Here is a 20,131-nt window from a genome sequence, read left to right on the forward strand (position 1 = left end):
CTCTGCATGTAGGATAGAAGTTTTTAGTTGGAAAATGCTGATTTGAGAGAGAACTGGTGATCATTGAAGATAACTGCTTCAGTAATGCAAAAGGCACTCTTGGGTTGAAGGAGGGATGTGATCTTGCTCATGTTCGAAGTCGAAAAGACTGCACAATTTTGTTCGCTTCTGAGTTCAGCTTGGGATCATAAAAATAACTGATGGCTTTGAAGATGAATGGCTTTTGAGGTGTGTAAGGTGTTGGGTTCATTTATTCAGCCTCGACCTCAAAAAGAGGTTGGAAGATGACTAGGTTGTGCTGTGCAGGTGCTTACGCATGGTTGATACCGATTAATAGGGGTTTTAGATCTTATTTGCAGTCATAACAAGATTTTCCAGCTGGAAGCTAGGAGTTATCACAATTAACCTTGAAATAAGAGGGTAAATTCTTAGTCATTTAGGGTGATTTAAACAATGGAGCAGCTTACTGGGGAGTGAAGGAGTTGCTCCCAGCGCTAAAAACAAGCTAGCCCGTATTTCCAAAGTGTTCTTATCTAGTTTTGGAGAGACAACTTGTGTGTGAAAGGTCTCTGACACAGTGACAGTCTCCTTAACTGCTAGCAGGCTGCTCCCTTCCTTAATGGACTATGTAAGCAGAAGAAAATCTGATGTTTCCATCGGCACATTCCCAATCCTTTCAGCTTTGTGCTCTGATGGTGTCTGTGATTGTACCTCATCACCGATACCTTCAGTCCTTCCTTCTTTGGCTTCCACAAGCAGTTTGCCTCTCAGTGTAAAACTGAGATAATGTGGTCAGCTCTGGTGCCCTTCAAGTCTACTGGGGAAGATGGAGGCTGGGTTGGATTGTTGAAAGAGGAATATCCATCTGCTCTTTGGCTAAATCATTAATTTCCTCCACAAATAAAAGAAAAGTGAATTGTTTTGGCGGTCCATGCAGGCATCTGTGTACTAAATCCTACTTATCTGTTGTAGGAGCAACAGTGCAAGTAGTCAGAAGTGATTTTGCTCAGAATTTGCCTTGGTGAAATGCTTTCAAGTGCTCACATATCTTCTCCTGTTATTAAAAATGAGAGAAAAAAAAAAGTATAAGGTAAAAATAAGGACCATGTTGAGGACGATTGTAGGTGAAGGTGGGATAGCAGTGTGAAGGGTGTGAAATCTCAGGCTCTGGCTTCAAATGGCATTGCTTTTTTCTTTTTAGTACAACATCTTGTCTACCTTATGTCATAGCTTCTACCTGTAGCTTGTTAATTGCTTCTGTTGGGGAAACCTCATCAGCCCAGCACAGGTGACAAAGGGAGCTTTATGTAATCCAAAAAACTCAACTCTGAGAGCTCTGTAATGGATATTCTTGGAAGGTTTTGCAACCTGAAAGTCTCGGCTTCTTGGCCCTCTGCATTTCCTAAAATATATCAATGGGTATAATTTCTCATCTAACTTTCTTCTGGTGTCAAGAGTGCAAAACACCTCTATGAGCCTACACTTTCAGGCTGAAAAGTTGACGGTGGGTCTTTCTGCCAGTAAATGGATTTGAATCCACAAGTAATTCATGGTACACAACTATTGACAATGTCAGAAAACTACTCACTAGGTATTAAGGTAGGCAAATAATACGATGGAGCAAGAATAATAGAAAAGATCTGGAAAGGGTTGCTTCTTTTTGGTTAAATTGAACATTCGAAGGAGAAAATCTATCTTTTGGGTGTTGAGATGGATTTCAGCTTCTTTAGTCTCTGTCTAATGCTGACTCCTGATTACATGTAATTGAGTCCTGTATGACAGCACTGCAGAACAGGAGTTCTGACATGAAGAAACCTCTTTATGACAACTCTTGTCTCCTAGGTCTTCCTGCAGTAAGACAGCAGCAGGCCTTTGCTTCTGCTGATTAATCTGAGTAGTGTTAGAAAGGCTGTTTATCCTGATGTTTCACCAGTGCAGTTCCTGGAGTCACCTTCTGTGACTGAATGGTGGTGCGCTCAGCACTGCTTGAGCATCATGCTCTGTCTGAATGGCCACACCAGGCACCACAGTGCTCCTCTACAGAAATACGTGTGCCACAGCAGCTGTCATAGACTATTGGACTGTCAAATAAGGATCTTGACGAGTCCTCTCAAACCCAACTTCGGGTCTCTGCTGCTTCTGTGGGTGCAGTTCCAGACAGAGATGTTCTCAGCTGAAAGACATCCCATCAAGTGGGGAGCTGGGGCAAGGGCACTCACTGCAGCAGGGACCCCTCCCGCATACAAAGTGCTCTTGCTTGTGCACCTCGGGCTTGAGGACCTGAAATTATTTCCTACGTAAGTAATTGGTTTCTTGGTGATGTTGAACTTCTAGTGAAATTTAGACCTTCACTGAAAATGGACTGTTGGGTATCTTCTGGGTTTAGGTACTTTACTGCACTCATCTCTCAGTGAATTACGTAGCTGCTTGGGCATAGAAGAATCTGTTGTAGCAGTTGGAGGTTGTCAGATAGTGGCTTATGTTACCTTTTGATTGTTCCATAACTTGCAGAGAATTCACCTTGTAATCCCTCTTGCTGGCTTCTATAGGGTTAAGTTATTTGTCTGGCACATTTTGGAGCTGGTTTCTGAAAGCTCTAGACAGGCAGAGGAGGTAGGGCCAGCTGGAACAGAGCCCGCAGGAGGGGCCCTACCAAACTGTCAGTGCCTTGGAAGGCAAAAGCTCTCTGGTGCCAGATCTCTCAAATTTATTATATGTAATGTAATTATGGCCTCTGCTGGAAAAATCTGCTGCCTTCATGTCATCTGGGTAGAAAGAAGCACACAGCATGCGTGCTCCTCCTTTCACAATGCCCTTGCTTTATGAGGTGCATCAACTTCAAGCAAGAAAATTGGTTTCTGTTCATAGCTGTTGTCTGTTAATACCCCTTAAAACTGTAATCTCCAACAGCCTTGCTGCCACTGTAGAAAAGATTATTCTAATTCATCTGCTTTCCTGAAAAACAACTGAACACACGTGCAAGATCACTTCAGGGTGTGGAGGACTAAGACACAACAAGATTCTGAGAGTCGTATGCCATAGCGTGATTGAAAGCGTGTGTGTACGTATATGCATACCTGACATATGGTTGAGATATGTGCTTATATATCTCACACACAGCCAGTTCATGGAGAAGGCTTCTTGTGACCTGATGTGTAGCAGGGTGATGTGCTGGTCTCTCAGTCACATAATAAGCTGTTGAAGTCATGATGAAGAATGATGTTTGAGATGTGTAGTTCTATTATGCTTTCTTTAGAGGCTCAGAATTTTGTTTCCACTGCTGTTCTGCTGGGTTGTAAGTAGACATTCATGGTAATAATTGAGCGAAAGAATCAGGTCTGTGAGCACAGTGATTCATGCCTTCAAGGTCAGAGATTAGAGGGTTAGTCCCCATCATGGATGACATAAGCACGGGTCTTGTTTTATTTGGCTAGAGCCACTGTCTGCTGTAAAACACAAACATGCCTGTATGCATGATTTTAAAAAATTAATAGGGGGGCATTTGGTGTTGATCGTTGTTTTTAGATGGTCTGGCTTATCTGTACAGAATTTGTAACCTTTTGCAAAGGAGCTCTTAAAACTTCCATTGTTTGCAGTAGGTTGTTGACATTGGTAGGGGAAGCACCATCAGAGAACAAAGTGCCTTTTTATGTTCCACTAAATTAGATTCAGCTTTGAAGGAGATATAAACTGTTAAAATGAACTAGTTCTTTTTTTCCTGCTTTCATTCTCCAGGAAAATTCTGGCACACAACCAAAAAATGAAAGCCTCCAGTCCTGGACCTGCTGTAACCGTTGCAGCAGTAAGGACAAAGAGCTGCCAGAGCGGCTGTGGCAACAGCTGCAGCAGAGTCTTGGATAGCCCAGCACACGTCCTGCCGCCTCACGGCCTCACTGCTTTCTTCCAAGGAATCTCACAGAGCACGAAACCTCTCCAGCAGGCCTCAGCAGTTAGCTGCTGATGTCCTAGTTTCTTCCCTCTTGCTTCATCAAACACAACTTACATGGTAAAGCGGTGAGGTGGCCACAGCCCGCTGTAGGCTTCGCTTACATTCAGCGTTACCTCCAGCTTTTTGCCAGCCCTTAGGAATTAAATGCACAAGACAAGGTTTCCTGTTGGTGTGGAAACTCTGAGCAGTGAGTTTGGCCGACTGGGGCTGGCAAGCAGATCTGGCAGCAATACCCAAGTATCCAGGCCCAGCTGGGTGTGGAGAAAGGGGAAGATGGCAAAGCATAATTGTGCACCAGAAGCTGCACAGTTTGTTCTCTTTTAAGACAACTCTAATGAAGAAGAAACCAGTGATTTTTGATGGCTCTGAAGTTTCTGAAAATAATTTTGGCATTTGTGTTTATCAAGAGCCGGCTGTTTCAGCGTGTGTGGCAAGGCTAGACAGCTGAGCTGATGTGGCAGGGACGGATTCCACTCTTGGGCTGAGCATTTTCAGCTTTCCGTCCTCTGTTGTTTCTCAAAGCCTTTACACTCCCAGGACCCTTTGAACCAGTTCTGACCAGTAAACCGTCAAAAAATGTGTTACTCATTCCATTTGTTGGGCTACTCTTTCGTGGAATTGGTGGACTGTATCAGTTGATATACGAGTGAAAATGAGAACTAGGGCCAGCTCTAGGAAGCTGGTGAGCCCAGGCAGGAAGGTGGAAAGAGGAAGGCAGGAAGGATGAAGGAACAGGAGCAGCCCTTTGGCAGCCGTAAGCTGTCAGATTGGTTCAGCCTGTCTTGTAACTGCTCTGAAACACTTGTAGTTTATCAGGAAAGCAGTCGTGACTGATTTCTTTCATGGCAGTGCCCAAGTAACAAAGACAACAAAAAGCAATCAATGGCTAATCTCCTTTATAGACAAGCCCACACCAAGCATGGGATAGAAATAGAAAATGTATTTTAGCTGTGATTGGCACAGCAGTGGTCAAAAGAGGATCCAGCATGGATCAAGCCTAGCTGTTGAGATGTTGAGGCTTAAAGGAAGATGCAGTCGCTGCTCACGTTTACGTTAACGTTATTCAAACTTTGTGTAACGTAAGATATTATGCATTCAGTTGTTCTGGAGATGAATAGAAGATCAAGTATTGTCCTTACACAATAGAACAGTAAAAACAACATCTGTGATCCAGCATTTGTGAAAAGAATACAACTATCTCCTTTTAAGAATGGAAGATGGAAGCAGACAGAAACTATAGCTAAAATTGTTGGAAGAGTTTCATTTGCATAAAGACGATTGAAGGGACTTAATAGCTTTTTACTGCTTTACATATCCAAAGCTTCTCTTTAGTCATCATGGCTTACTGTTGCAAATGTTCCACGTCTGCAAATCTGGACACAAATCTTTCAAGCAGGGCACTCAGAAAATAAGCATTATACCCACTTGACTCGATATGGAAATGTTGATTAAAAAAAAAAAATTGACAAATATCACTTTGCATGGTGAGAAAACAGAAGGATGCTGGTCCCTAGAGGTGGTGCTCATCATCTTTCCTCACTGTGGAACCATCCTTTCTTCTTTTGTTGTCCTTTCATTTCCTACACCCTTTAAAACTTCTGCAGGTGATGAGATGGAAAACTGTGATGTTGAAAGCTTTTGTAAAGAACAGGGTAGGAAAAATGCTTAAATTCTAGGGAGATACATTGCTTTCAAACCAATTATGACTCTTCCATATGTGTGTTCCTGAGAATGAGATCTTGGACCTGTCTTTCTGGAGAACAAACTTTTGGAAATACAGCATTTCTAGTGGAGTATTGTGGGGCTCTGTTGAAGTAGTAATGCCTTACAAACAGATAACTGGCTTGAATGTGACCAGTTCAATAGCAGCACTAAAATGTGTTCCCAGCTAAAGGATGTGATCTGTATATGGTTTCACTGTGCGGAAGCCTTTTTAACTTGTAGTTCTTGTTTTCCTCAGTTTTGGTCTGTGCAGGGACCAGCTGGAATCCCTAAAACTCTTCTGGAGATCTTTCTTCAGGCTTTTGTGAGGAAAAAAACTTGTGTCTGTGGCCAAGAGGATCTGTGTGTCATAAGCTGGAAGAATTGAGTCACATCACTGCAATTTGTATATGTGTATATGCTAGGAATGGAAATATTCTCACCTCCCTTCTTATGTTTAGCCATCCCCAAAAAAATTACCTGAAATGGATTGACAAAAATAAATCTTTCTTTTCCCCTTGTCTCTTTGCAGCAATTTGGCAAAATCCTTGATGTAGAGATAATCTTTAATGAGCGCGGCTCCAAGGTAAGTCCTGTTTCTGTACTCGCTTCTCACGTTTTGATTGCACAGAGTAAAAGGCAGTTCGTTGCCTAGAGAATATACTGTGTAGGGATCACCAGGAATTAGTGTGATGGGGGAAGGGAAAAGCTATCCTGGGGACTGTCTCCTGTTCCCTCTGACTCCAGACTCTGAGCATGGTCATTTCTGGGCAGCATGTATGAATGCTCCTGGATGCTCCCATCTGTAATAAGGGATCAGGTTCCCAATCTTTCAAACAAACAGGGAGTCACTTGAGCCTTCATAACAACCCCTTCTCATTGCCCTGGCAATGGGTGCCCTGTGGGGAAGGCAGAGTAAATTAAATCAATGTCACATGAAGGGAGCTGGTAAAGAAAAAAAAAATATATATATATATTTATAAAATAATAATAATAAAGAAACAAAGGCTGACCGCCCGGCCCCCCCCCCCCCCCCACCCGAAACCACATCTTCATTGCGTTAAAATATTCCCCTAGAATAAGTGTAATATCTAACATGTGGAAGGATCTTGCTTATTCTCTTTTATAGACTTGCTCATATTTCTGAGAAGCTGACCTTTCACATTTGAGATATTTGATACTTAATAAAAGCATGCCAACTCCCCTTGTCCTGCCCCTGTGGAACTCTCCCTATTGAATTTGCACTTGAACACCTATCTTCATTCTTAAAATGTATTAAGAGGGAGGTTTTGTTGAGAGCCAGTAGTAATTTATTTCTTTCAAAATGAAATTTCAGATGTTGCTCAGGTCAGTTGCAGAGAGATTCAGTGATCTTTGTCCTAATTGGCAGTTGGTTCTCATCATGTAACCAGTGTCACCACAATGACAAATTGATGTGATTCTCTCTCTGCCCAGGAGGTTCAGCACTGGAATAGCAGGGAATTTTGCAGGTCAGGAGCAAGGTGCATTGCCAAAGCTCTATGGGGGAAGCTTGCACAGTGCATGTCTATACTCTGCTTGACTTAATCAATGCTAAGATTCCCATTTTCAATTAAAACAAAACTTCCCTACTCCCCACGTACACGTGTGTGCACATGTGTGCATGCACACAAGAGATTTTGAAGTTGCAATTCAGCTAAGCAGTTTCAGTTTAGAGCTTGTGTATCTGTCTCCTGGATTTGAGGTTCACTATCTTAACGTGGCCTCTTTGCTTTAACGTATCTTTTGGGTCTGTTCATGTTCAGAGCCCTCTGCAAATTCAACCCGTGTTCCCCAAGATGCATTGTGAAATTCTTCAGTCTCTGTGATACCTGGAAACCAGAAAGCAGTTGATCTGCCTACAAAGCAAATGAGATTCGGCTCTTTCCCTTTCCACGCTTAGTTTGTGCTTAAAACCCCACCACCAAACATGGTATTTCTTATTTCTTTTTGTTGTTTTAATAAAGCAGTCTGCAAGAGTAAATGCCTTCATGGCTTAGTTAGAGAGCTTTATCCCTTTGGGGATAAAAATCTATACGCTTTACCAAAACAATCAGCTATGCTGAGTTTGTAAATATTTATTCTGCTCTCTGCTGTTCTTCTGATATTTATAGGCCAGAGCTGTCTGCGAGTTAGTCTCAATTTTGGTCATTTCTATTTGGCTTTGGGAATAGCCTCTGGCCTCTATCAAAATGCCTATTTTTTTTGGACGTAAGTGCAAAAGAAAGAACAAAAATAACTGGCCTGACAAAGTGCTGAGCTCTATCCTTCATCTTCGTCTTCATTGTGCTTTCCAGCACAATGTTTTCTTCTCTGCACGTGAACTTCACTCTTGCTTTGCCATCCATACAGCCCTATATAAACACCCACTGCTGCCCTTTTCCTTCTAGGCAACACTAACATTGGAGACTTTCTGTGAAGACTTGATTTATCATTATGAAAGATATTTTCTTCTGCAGTTGTTAAAGATCAAGGCTTCTGGTTTTCAGTTAAAACAAAAATAGTTGCTGAAGAGTTCCGTGACCAATTTTATTCCAAACCCTTAATAAACATACGAAAAAATAAAGCGATCCAAAGAGATGTTCTTCCAGTCCATGACCATGCAGTTTCCTACTGCTTTTTTTGGTCATCTTACAGCAAAAAGCAGTTGCAGAGCTGATAGCTAATGTGAGGGATGGGGCAGAATCTGAACAGAATGAGAAAACACTCAACAAATAATTTTGTGGTACCCCTGCATCCTTCTCAAGCTAAAATAATCGGTGTTTTAAAAGAATGTGAGATTATTCCTGCTTAGCATGAAAATGGGAGGCCCCAGTGTTTGAATGGGGTGTAGCTGCACGAAGCACCTGGTATTCACATGATAATGGAAAAGCAACAGTCTGGTGATCTGATGGTGAAGCAAAGGAAACGGATCTTTCTGGAGGCCGCTCACTCACTCTTGGGTTCTTCCTCCACCTTAGGAAAAAAAAAATCTGAATGCATTTTCTTGCCCTGTGGTTTCCATTCTAATCTAATGATATGAAACCTCTCTCTTCTTCTCCTCCTCCTCTCTTTTGGGAATCCGAAAGCAGATGCTCCTGCTGCCTGCCTTGTGCTGTGTTCTCAATGCTCCCTCCCCTTCCCTGGGTTCCTAAGGGTGTAGAGTTTTGTGTGTATCTTTTGTCAATATTGAAAAGGTACAAGTGAATCCCAAACTGCCCACCCAGGCTACGATGGCCCTGAGCAGCTCTTTGTCCCAGGGCCTGTTCCAGTGATGGCGGGCAGGAGGGCCCGCATGGAGGAGAGCTGCAGTTGGTAATCTGCCTTTTGAATCCATCTGAGATGACCAGGCAGTGTTCTTCCACAGCTGTAGTGGTGTGCCTGAGGGAACCATACCAGACAGACTGTGTGTTTGGGGTCTCTGCATTTAAGAAGTTTGTAAGAGCAGTGCTTGCACGTCACAGCCACCTCATGCCTCAGGTTCTTGTGCTTGGCTTAGGAAGTGTTATTTGTTGTCCTTCCGTATCACGGCAGTCTAGGAGGCAGCTAATAATTAGTTTTGCTGATTCTTCTCTGAAAGCAATGTGAGTGATTGTTCCCTAACTGGATTTCTGCCTGGATTCAATCTATTTAGTAGGATTATGTGGGTAGACTTCACACCAATGCTGTTTAGCTACATTGGAAACAAGATACAAACTCGAAACATCTGTTGAATTTCATTTAGTTCTTTCTTTAGATTGTATGACAGAATGACATTAGTCTTCCCTCCATTTATTTATTACTTTTTGCTTGCTTTCGGGAAGCTATCGGTTTGCTCCAGTTGTACTGTGTGCCTTTACAATTCTAGTTCTGACCCATATAAATAAATGCCTAGAAATAGCATTCTGCTCATGGTTGCAATTCGCCATGCGCTTCACTGAACCATGAGTAAAACACCTCCAGAGGAAGCTGAGAGATGGGATTCCCACACCTCTGGTTGTGGAGCTGTGCTGTAGATGCATATTTTGGCACTGCTGTGCTGAACTGAACAAATGGACATATTTACAGAATTAATGCATTCTGCCCTAGTAGCACTTGAAATGAGAAGCCCATGACATCCATAAAGCTGCAGGGGAGGGGAATCCCAGCTCTCTGCTCCATGCTGTCTGCCGGGTGGCATTCTGAGATGTGGCCTCAATGGCATTCAGATACCAAGAGCACATAAGCACACAACCAAACCTTGGCTGAAGAAGGGGCATGTTTTGGGTTTCTATGTGGTAAGAGTCGTGTTAGTGCAGACTGAAAGCCTAGATTTCAGGGTTACCTTCCAGTTAGAAAGCCCAAGTCGATAAAAAAGGAGAGTGGTCTCTGAATTCTTGTTTAGGAGTCAAGTGTCAAAGTGCAGTATCTTTTTCAATAATTGTGTGTATAGTTGCTTACATCTGGTCTTCACAAGGGAAATGCACATGTTTAGTGGGTGAAAATCCTTAAATACATCTGTACTAACTAGAAAATCGTATAGAAAGCTGTATGGAAACACATAAATCTTGCTTGCTGTTAACTGCAGGCTAAGATAAGGATATTTAGCTTCTAATAACTCTGCCTAAAAGATTGTATGCTTGCATGCATGTTTATTTCTTCGAGTGGAGTAGATAGTTTGAGTTAGCTGCTGCAATTCTGGACCTAGTTCCCACCCAAGGAAATAGATACACTCTCTTGTTACAGAGGTAACAGTTTTCATTCTAATACTATTTTTATAATTTTTGTTCAGATGCCATCAGCTGAGCTAGAAATTCAGATGTTACTAACACAGAGGTTTAAATACAAGGTGCCAGCCAGTGTCACTTTCTTAGGTCAACAAATTTATAATACTGGTGGCTTGAAGAGAGATGTGACCTTTGTCCCTTACTCTCAGTTTGCTCAATTACAGTGTAATGCCATGGCTACCTTCAACTCCTTGATCATAAACAAGTGAATTAAAATAGGTCCACACCCTGTGAACTGGTTTACTTCAATTTGAGTAATTAAGGTTGAAGTTGATGGCCTGATATCACAAAGCCCCTATGGGACAGAGCACCTTCGTGGTGGTGCTCATTTCATTGGACAGGGAGTTGCTAAATTAGCCAAGATGTGGGGGAATGGATTTAAAAACGATAATAAAAAAATGATCTGAGAGAGGGAGAGTTTGATATTAAGCCAGCAGAAGATAAGCTCTCATTTCTCTTGTTTTTAGCTAGATACATTCCTGCATCTGGTTCACTAGGTAGTCCAAGTCGATGGTCAGGGCCTTTAATTTCAAGACACGCTCAGGAGTCGTATGGGGAACTGGAAGGGCTGCTGAAGTGATGGCAGCTTTGGTTTACACTGGTTCTCTCACCAGTTTGAAGTGTGTGCATGTAACTCATGTAAGGGGTGCTTCTGAATTGTGGGCTGTGCTCCTGTTGGTGCATCCCAGTCCTGCTCATCTCAGGTGGATTACACTGAAACCCTCCTCTGCTCTCAAATGCCTTGGAAACAGGTAGCCTAAACTTATGTCCCTTGGCCATTTCTTCAGGCTCCCAAAAGTTGGTTTACATATGTGGGGAAGGGGAAGGGGGAATATATAATCTGTTCAAAAACAAGCACAGCAGTAGAGGAAGGCAAAGCCCATTGCTGGCTGCGTGCTCTGTGGGGGTACAAGGCAAAGACTCTGCTGCTGAGGTGACTGTCTAAACTCCATGACAAATGAAGGGTTAACAATGCATGGATTTCAAGGGGCTCTGTTTAGTTTCCTTTGTTTTTATTTTTGTTTTTTTTTTTTTATTTATTTTTTATTTTTTTTTTCTTTTTTTTGTTGTTGTTTTTTTGTTTTTGTTTAATTTCTGTGTTCTGGCCACACCCAGGAGAACCGTCTGCTTTTGATTTCTCCCTTTACGGTTACATGGTAAATTTTCTTTCTCATTCTTCAGAGATGGAAACGTTCCAATACTCTCTCTATACATTTATTTATTTATTTATTTTTGACACTGCTCATCATGTTGCTTGTTATTTATTGCAGAGTCTGAGGCCAGACTAAAAGGGTGACAGTTACTCGGTCTCTTCAGGCCCTTTGAATAAACCTTTGGGTAAAAGGGGGCTCAGGCTGGCCCTGCAAATTGCTCAGAAGTTCTGAAAATGTTTGCTGGGGTTATTCAGTGCCCGCTGGGTGCATTGAGGCTTACGTTTATTTTCTGCTTGGGAAAAGTTCCCGGCATTTGTTGGTGGAGGGGAAATGTTGAAAAAATCAACCTTATTATTCTAACAGCTTTATTAAACTCAAGGTATTTGTATAAATTCTATCTAGATACGTTAAGTCATCTTTTTTTTTTTTTTAACCCAGGATTGCATCTTCCCTTCCTCTGGCTGCATGCATAGTACCGTGGGGCAAACCAGTACCTGCTATGCAGACATTGGTCATCTGCCTCCTGTTCTTGTTTTTTTTCTTTGTGGTTCAGACAACCTTGGGAGGGAAAACTGAGAATGCTTTGTTGTATATGTTTCTAGGTACAAATTAATCCCTATTCTTTGCAGGTCATCTGTAAGAAGGAGTTTAAAATACATGTATAATTTTTCTTCCCCGCATCAAAAATGTGTATTTAACTGCTGATTTTCAAACCTGGAAATAATAGAAATGTCAAGCATGGCTCACTTATTTTTCCTGATGAAAATTTGAATGTCTTAAGAGTTGCATTAAGAAGACTAACCAAGCGGGCACAAATATTGACTCTATCATAGTCGACTATGTAAAGTGTTAATTCAGCATTGATGTTAAATGGTTTTCAACAAAGAGTTGCATAAGCTAAAGATTGATCTGTGAATAATAAAAAATCTAGTTAATTAGGTATGTTGTTCAGAATCAAATCAACTCTGTTTTAATTCACGTTGTTAATTATTCCTATCTAGTCTGCATGTGGATTGCACCCTACCTTGATTTAACTTACTAAAAATACTGAAAATTCCAAGTCACTTTAAATGTATTTGATGGTAATGTTTTGAAGTCCCTTACAGACTTCATTAATTGAGAATAAATGTGAATTTAAATGGTCTTAATTTGGTGCTAGCCTGCACAGGCTAATGTCTAAAAAATTACCTTCCCTCTGTTCTCCAGCTTTCAGTTCACAGAATCACAGAAGACATAAATCGTGCTCAGGCTCTGCAGGATTTTCTAGAACAAATAAAAATTTTCATGTCAAAAGAGAAGAGGGAAATAGAGATTGCTGTCGCAGTCTTTTCCTCCCCTCCTCCTCAGACCTTTTTAAAGGTGCTTTTTTCCCCATTATATCGAACAGAGGGAAACGTGTTACTCTATTTCTCAGTCTCCCCTTTCTCTGTAAGGGTTCTTTGAAGCAGATACAATACACTGTCCCTTCATAATCAGCTTTGTTATTATACCACCCCCCAGTTCCCTGCAACCTCTTACAGAGTTGCGTGTGGTTGGACTGATTTATTGGCCCTGATCTCTTGTAGCTCTGATTTTAATTCATTGCAACTGAAAGCATTCATTGTTCTGAAAAAAGCAACAGTTTGTTATTATATAGCCACTTATTTCCTTCAAGTGGAGAAAAGAAATTATCTGAAGTTTCAGATTAGAGACTTGGCTCCCAAAAGGGAGAGCTCTTATTGGTTTCAGTGTGACGTTATTGGGATATCCAAGTTTGGGTTTTTTTGTGTGTTTGTTTTTATTACTGCTGTTCCTGAGAGAGGAAAAAGAAAAAAAGAAAGGCTACATCCCATTTTACAAACATGTAACAGTTTTGTGCTGGAAGCCTAGCTGTGGATGGTAAAGGCCAGCATGTGCAAGGTGGCTTCTTAAGACTAGTGTGGTGCAGCTCTTTAAAAACCACTCAGAGTGATGGCTTGCTTGTGTCTTGTTGCTAACAGTACCTAGAAGTCAAGATGGTATTTTTTGAGTATCCACGTATCCCGATCCTGAACTTCATGGAGAGGCTGCCAGGCTAGCGTGCCATTTCCCTGACAAGGCATAGCTTGCAATTGATCAGCTTAGCCACTGCTCTGCTTACTATCAGGAGTTTCCATTGCGTTGGATGCAGACTTTGGTCTTCCTGCTTTTGCGTTAAACTGGGATTTGCTTTATAATAAGCCATAGAAGCCATTTCTCCTCCTGTTCTTCAGGTACCCTGAAAGCAAAACGCAGGCAAGTTTTCAGCTTGGCCCTGCTCTCTGCAATGGCATGAAAATTATCTTCTCCTGATTGTCTGTGGTAGGGCACCATTTCCTACAAGCTAAATTCCTAATCCCCTTAGTCATAGATCTGCTTGAGTGTCAGAGCACTCACCTCTGTGGAAGTGAGCATGTTTTCCACTGCCCTTGTACCCAACTGCTTGAGTTGATGGCCATGTGAGCGTGTAGGACAGAAGCATTGCATGTGTCCTACTAGACTAGGTGAATCTAAATCATTGGTATGTCCCTGAGCTTGTTGCTATGAGCTTTGTAATGTGTCTAGGTAGAGATCACCACCCATGGAACGGAGGTTGCCATCTTAGAACAAAGCGAAGTAAGAAGGGTGGCAGTCCCTGAAGGAGGGAACAGTAGGCCAGAAGAGCCAGAAAAACCCTCTTTTTACCAATAGGTCTGTGTTGAGGTTTTCAGCAGGTCCAACATGGCACAGGTAGGGAAGTATGGAAACAAGAACAACGTTAATTGGTCTAAATCATTACGTTGAGTGATGTTCTTCTCCTGATGCTACCTGGAAGCCCTCCTTTCTCTCAGGGCCCCATGCATTATTAGGGAAGTCATAGGCGTAGAAGTAGACGTGAGCTGTGCCCTGAAGAGCTTGCAAGGGATGCTTTACAAACAGTCCTTCCTCTCAGCCGTTCTCCAAGGTAGGTGATTATTAATGTGTCCGTTTTACAGGTGGGAAAAGCAAAGTTCAGTGTTCGAATTGCCCAAAGCTTCGCAGAATTCCCGATGCCAGGAACTCAGATGGCAGTGAATGTTCAAGAGATCAAAGTGCTGTGCTGTCCTGTCCTGTGCCCGGGGCAGGCAGCAGGCTCAGCACTGCGTGCGTTTGCTGTCAGGGACAGGACCTAACTCGCTGCCTATGCCAGTTCTTTGAAAAGAAAAAAACAACAACAAAAACAAACCGAAAACAGCAACAAAAAAAACCACCTTAAAACAAAACAAATTGTCTCGAGTAACTTGGTACTTCTTTTTTGGTCTGGCCTCAATTGCTTTTATGTTTTCTTTTTTTAATTACTCTTATTATTCTTATTATGATTACAGTTCCTTTTGTTTTATTGAATTTTAATTTCTTTCATTTATGAAACATGCATGAACCAACAATGTGACTCTAGGAGGTTATTGCTGAGTTGTGCTGATGTCGATTTCATACTGTGATATTTTTTCTCTATTTACCTAGAGATCAGTATTTCAATATATAACGATGTGCATGTTTTCCCCCCTTCTCCCGCTGCATGCAGGGATTCGGGTTCGTAACTTTCGAGAATAGTGCTGATGCAGACAGGGCCAGGGAGAAATTACACGGCACCGTGGTAGAGGGCCGTAAAATCGAGGTGCATGTCTTCAGTAATTCAATTTCTTCTTTATATTTATTCTTTTGATTTCTTTTTGTGTCTTGCCTCACTTATTTCACATTTGGATCCCAGTCTCGTGTGTGCGTGTGTGTTTGTGTCTGTGTCCTTCACCTCCCTGCACTGAAATGTATACAAGTTTTACACCCCTTTACGAAATATTTTTATCGTTGTTTTGGGTATTCTTCTTTTCCGTTTCCTTTTTTATTGAGTTGTTTTTTTTTCTTCTTCTTTTTTTTCCCCACCCACTCCAAATTTTTGCCCTTCTGCTGTCTTGATTTTTTCCTTTGCTTCAGTTTGCGAGGCTCCGGTCTCCCGTTATCAGGCCTGAACGACACTAACTGAAAGAGTACTGTCCGACTTGTAACTCTGTGCCTGCACAGAGAGCAGGGGGCCAGCCAGTCTCCTCTCTTTCCTCGAGGCCAGTTCTCCTCCACACAAGCGTGAGATGATGGGCAGGGAGGTGGGGGGCAGCGAGGCTGCAACGCTCCTGGCTCTCATGTGAGCCCTAGATGGGTGCGATGGGGTGATTTTGGGCGGCTGGCGGGGCCGTCGATGCGGGGTGGGCCCAGAGCTGGCCAATTTGGTGATCCACCATGGTGAAGGCTAACTGGCTCTTCCTTCTCTCCCTCTTTCTTGAAAACAAGCAAACAAACAAACAAAAGTACAAATATTTGAACGAATATGAAAACAAAAAAACAAAAGCCGCCGTTTTGAGTAAGATGTCTGCATATTTTGCTTTTTTTGTTTTTGTTTTGTTTTGTTTTTTGTTTTTTTATTTCCCTTTTCGATGGTCTAGCGTTTAGGGCCCTTCACTTGACTCACTCTTTCCATGGTAACTATACACAATGCTGGCGATGGTACGAGTTGGCGGTAAGTGAAACAAAAGCGCTAGAGAAGAAGCTTTTTTTTTTTTAATTTTTCTTAAAATTACAAAAAAAAACAAAATTAAGAAAGAAAAAAATCCATCTGCCATCTCACATTAACACAACGAAATGTGATTTGACTTGTTGTCCCCACCCACCTCCTTCCCCCCTCTCCCCCTTTTATTTTCAATGCTGTTGAGTAATGCCGCCTGGACTTTGGATGTACATATCGTTTTGTAGCAGTCTGAGCTGTTTGATTACTGACTTCATGGTGATTTTCCCCCTGCACATCTTACTCAGAGTTACTGAACTCCAGTTTGGCTGGTTTTTATTAATGCACTCATTTCCTCTTCTCTCTCTCCTGCCCCTTCTTTCTGCCGCTCTGAGACCTGTTTGTAGCTGTTACTGTTCCTTTCCTCTACCTTTTTTTTTTTTTCTTTTTTCTTTTTTTCTTTTTTTTCTTTTTTTTTCCACTCTCCCAGTTTATTTCTTTACTCGGTTCAATGCAGCTGTTGGTCTCTTTGCTGACTGGTGGTTTCTGATCAGTTCTGGCAATTTTTCCTTTAAGTGCTTGTGTTGCACTTTGCTGTAGCAGCTGATTTCAGGCACTCGCTCCATCTTAATGATTGTCTGTGAGACCCTATCTCCTCCCTCCTCCCTCCCCACCCTCTGAATCAATTGTGTTTTTTTTCTTTCTTTTATCTGTGTGTGTTTAACTGCATGCTCTCAGTCTCATCATTGTTGTTTCCCATTCTTTCTTTTTAAATGTGAAATGTTTCAATTGTTTTGGGGCTCAAACAAGAGTAAATGTAGTTCCAGATTCCCCACCTTGCATGCGCTCACCTTTCTTTAAGTCTCAAGGGCCCAGAGCAGCTTTTATTCTTACAGTATTTTTTTCTCAACCTGGATTCCCATTTGGTAGATGTTTTGGATAAATTATTGATGTTGGATAAAGACTTTCGCCCTCTTTGCAAGAACTCTGAGGCTGTCTGACGCAGGGCTGCAGTAACTTGGCTTCCAAACTGGTCCATCTTTTCTTTGTCAGCACCATCTCTGTGGTAACACCCCACTTGCTTGAGCAATCAAACCGCTTGGAACAATGCAGAGCTCTGTAAAGAGGGTGGAGGGCACAATAAACAACAACAGTGAAAGACCCATCTCTACTGCTATCCGTTTCTTCTCTTTATTTGGGAAAAAAATAATTTGGAAAAAGACTTAAATGTGATAGGGAGCAAGTCAGTGAACGCAGTCTGTCCAGACACTTTGTGACTTGTCCAAAATCTCAAACCATGGCAGTTCAGATCTTAAGCTGATGGGCTGCAGGTTAACGTTTTTCTACCTCAAACCTGTCTGTGATCTGTGGGCCCCAATCCAGTGGTGAGCTTGAGGAACAAATCAGCTTGTGCATCACCTGCCTCACTTGCCTGTCCTGGGCTGCAGCTGTGAGCACCAAATATTTTGCCCTTCAGAAGGACGAGCTGATGGTAACCATGCACCAGGGGGTGCCAGGGTGTCTGAGAATCTGCACTTTACTCTTGTTGGCCTTCTGTTTAATGCATAATTTAAAGTGCCATGTTTAGCTGTAACATTTAAAATTAAATGGCAATTGTTAAAAGTAATTTTAAAACTGCATTCTTGTAAAATCAGTTATTTAATTTTTTTTTGCTCAGAAAAGTATAGTGTGTATGTGTGCACGTGTGTGTGTGTGTGTGTGTGTGTGTGTGTGTGTGTGATATCAGAGTTTTCCATCATTTTCCCTAATGCCCTCTGCTTCCTTCCCTCTCCTCCCCGTCCCCTTTTTGCTTGTAGGTTAACAACGCCACAGCACGAGTGATGACCAATAAGAAGATGGTCACGCCATATGCAAATGGTAAGAGAGACTGTTTGTACTGGTGATGAGCTGAAAGATTAGAAGAAAGACTAAAGTTTCCTGGTGAGGGAAGGTCATGGGCTCTCATCAGGACCTCCCCAGCTGAAAAAAAAAACAACCCAGACCCTCTCCCCAAAAAGGGAAATGACTCCCGAGCTCTAATCTACAGCTTGATACTTCAGTGTAACTGTACAAGTTTATGAAGGAATACCATTTCTCAGGTGGATAAGTTGGGGCAGAGAGGAGTGGTGATGTGCCCAGTATTGCCAAGCTAGGAAGGGAACCCAAGGTCTGATGTTTCACCTGCCACTGCTGCAAGCTGGTGCTGTGCCTGCAGTGGGCTGACCGTCGCTTAAATACCTGAATACAAATGGAGTATCACTTAGGATACATAGCTGGATATATCTCAGCTCAAGTTCTAGCAGCAAAAGTGCAAGTGTCCCCAAGCAGCTGGGAAAATAGAGGCACTGGGCTATTTCTATGTTCCCTTGTTACGGGCTGTGTCTGGCATTCAGTCGTTTTCCAACAAACCTGAATAGAGAATAACCAAGTTGTTTGGGCAATGAAGAGTCCTGTTTTACTGGGCTGTCTAGGTTCTCCTGTCTGTGCAGTGATTTTACTGCGTGGGCGCATATATAGCATTAAAAAGTCATTCTTCTCCTGACTGAACTGAATGCTGCTTTGATAAACATTTTGAAACTGAATCTTAGTCCTGAACCAGGCAGGAAAATTTCTTCTTGTCTTGAAAAGCGGGAAGCTATGCATAGGTAGTTGCTAGTGCAAGAATCCATTCTAATTACAACCTAAGATTCAGAAACGAGAAAATAAGGATTTTATTTGTGGCTCTGCTGCTGAGTTGTTGTGTGGCTCTTGACAAATCACATAGTTGGGTTTTTTTTTGGTTACTGAACTGAGGAAGCAGGGACAGGCAGAAAGACTGGGATTCTGGCTTTTAGTATTTGAAAGGAATTAGGAAATCTTATAGTGAACGGCAGTACAGCCATGTTACATTTGCATGAGAGGAAGGGTAGAAATTGTGCATGGCTGTTTGGTATCAAAACCTGTCTTACATACAAATGACTTGTGAAATGTGGTAACAGGTAGGAATATTGTGCTTTAACAGTCAGCATCGTTTGCTTTAAAGGTGTGCAAAGGACTCGTTATTAGGCCAGGTGTAAGACATGCTAACGAGTGGTGGTACAACCATTTCTGTATCGTGGGACTGATCCTAGTCCTGTTATTGCCATCACTCGCATTACTGTTTGCTAGTAAGGTGTGCAGTGCAGGACAGTGTGCCCAGACTCACAGAGGGAGCGTGCATTGCATCTCGTTGGTTCAGATGAGGGAATGGTGTTGATGGGCTGCACCTCACACAATTGTTCGTGTGGTTTCTAGGCTGGGTAGGAGTGGAGAAAGTGTAGTGTGTGTATCAGGACTCCTAAAGCAAGACAGAGGAAAGATAGGAATTTATTCCAATAGAAATGCTTGCGTGATTGCTAGCTGAGCTGAGTCTTTCCTCCTCTTTCCACACCAGCCCAGATCATGCTGTTAGCTTTATACCCATCTTGTGTGCCCAGAGAGAGAGGTGATGGGCATGGCAGATGGGTTTCTAGATCTGACTGGGGAACGTGCTCTTCTTCACTCCTCTTCTACAGTGGCAGGCCAGTGGTGGCTCCTTTAAGCATTATTCTCCTGTGTGTTTTGTGTTGATGACTTCAGTTCTTGCCGATTATCCAGATGATATTAAAACCAATTCTCTGGGAAGGCTTTCATCTGAAAAGGAACGTAAAGGTGATAGGAAACTCTAAAATAACATGGAGAGGAGCAAATGTGAGATGAGGAGAGTGAATTGCTTTTTTTGCGATGCAGTCAGGCAATCCGGTTAGTGAGGAAATCTCAATCACTGTTGCTTTGTAGATCTCTAGCAAATATGACAGAGCGGTGATTTGAGAATTTAAAGGTGTAAATTGACTTCCCTGTGGTTTCAGAGAGGTTTTGGATCCACGGCATTTGACATGAATGCGTGGAGGAGCTGACAGCACGGTTCTCACAGGGAATGTGGAGCTGCGCGGTGCTTGCGGCGAGTGTGTGTCTGAGGCAGTTGGCATTCCCTCAGTGCCCTCCTGCAGGTCAGCTGGCGTTTGGCTATTCCCTTCAGTACAGCAACCTACACCTAGACCTCGATGTTAGAAAAAAAGCA

General features: G+C 42.3%; 1 protein-coding gene across 14 annotated transcripts in view; it reads left to right on the forward strand.

The window, feature by feature from the left end:
- Positions 1-20,131, forward strand: part of RBFOX2 (RNA binding fox-1 homolog 2) — a 157,918-nt gene that overhangs the window by 120,517 nt on the left and 17,270 nt on the right. For all 14 annotated transcript variants that reach the window (XR_006182036.1, XR_006182033.1, XR_006182035.1 and 11 more), the window contains 3 exons: positions 6,183-6,236; positions 15,085-15,177; positions 17,871-17,931. Coding sequence is in view for 9 of the 14 variants with exons in the window: in XM_042889484.1 (XP_042745418.1) it covers positions 6,183-6,236; positions 15,085-15,177; positions 17,871-17,931 (208 nt within the window). In the remaining 5 variants the exon portion in view is untranslated. The remainder of the gene's footprint in view (positions 1-6,182; positions 6,237-15,084; positions 15,178-17,870; positions 17,932-20,131) is intronic.

This window comes from Lagopus leucura, unplaced genomic scaffold (assembly GCF_019238085.1).
Source record: "Lagopus leucura isolate 7727_CA_CO unplaced genomic scaffold, USGS_WTPT01 Super-Scaffold_100159, whole genome shotgun sequence".
NCBI lineage: Eukaryota > Metazoa > Chordata > Aves > Galliformes > Phasianidae > Lagopus > Lagopus leucura.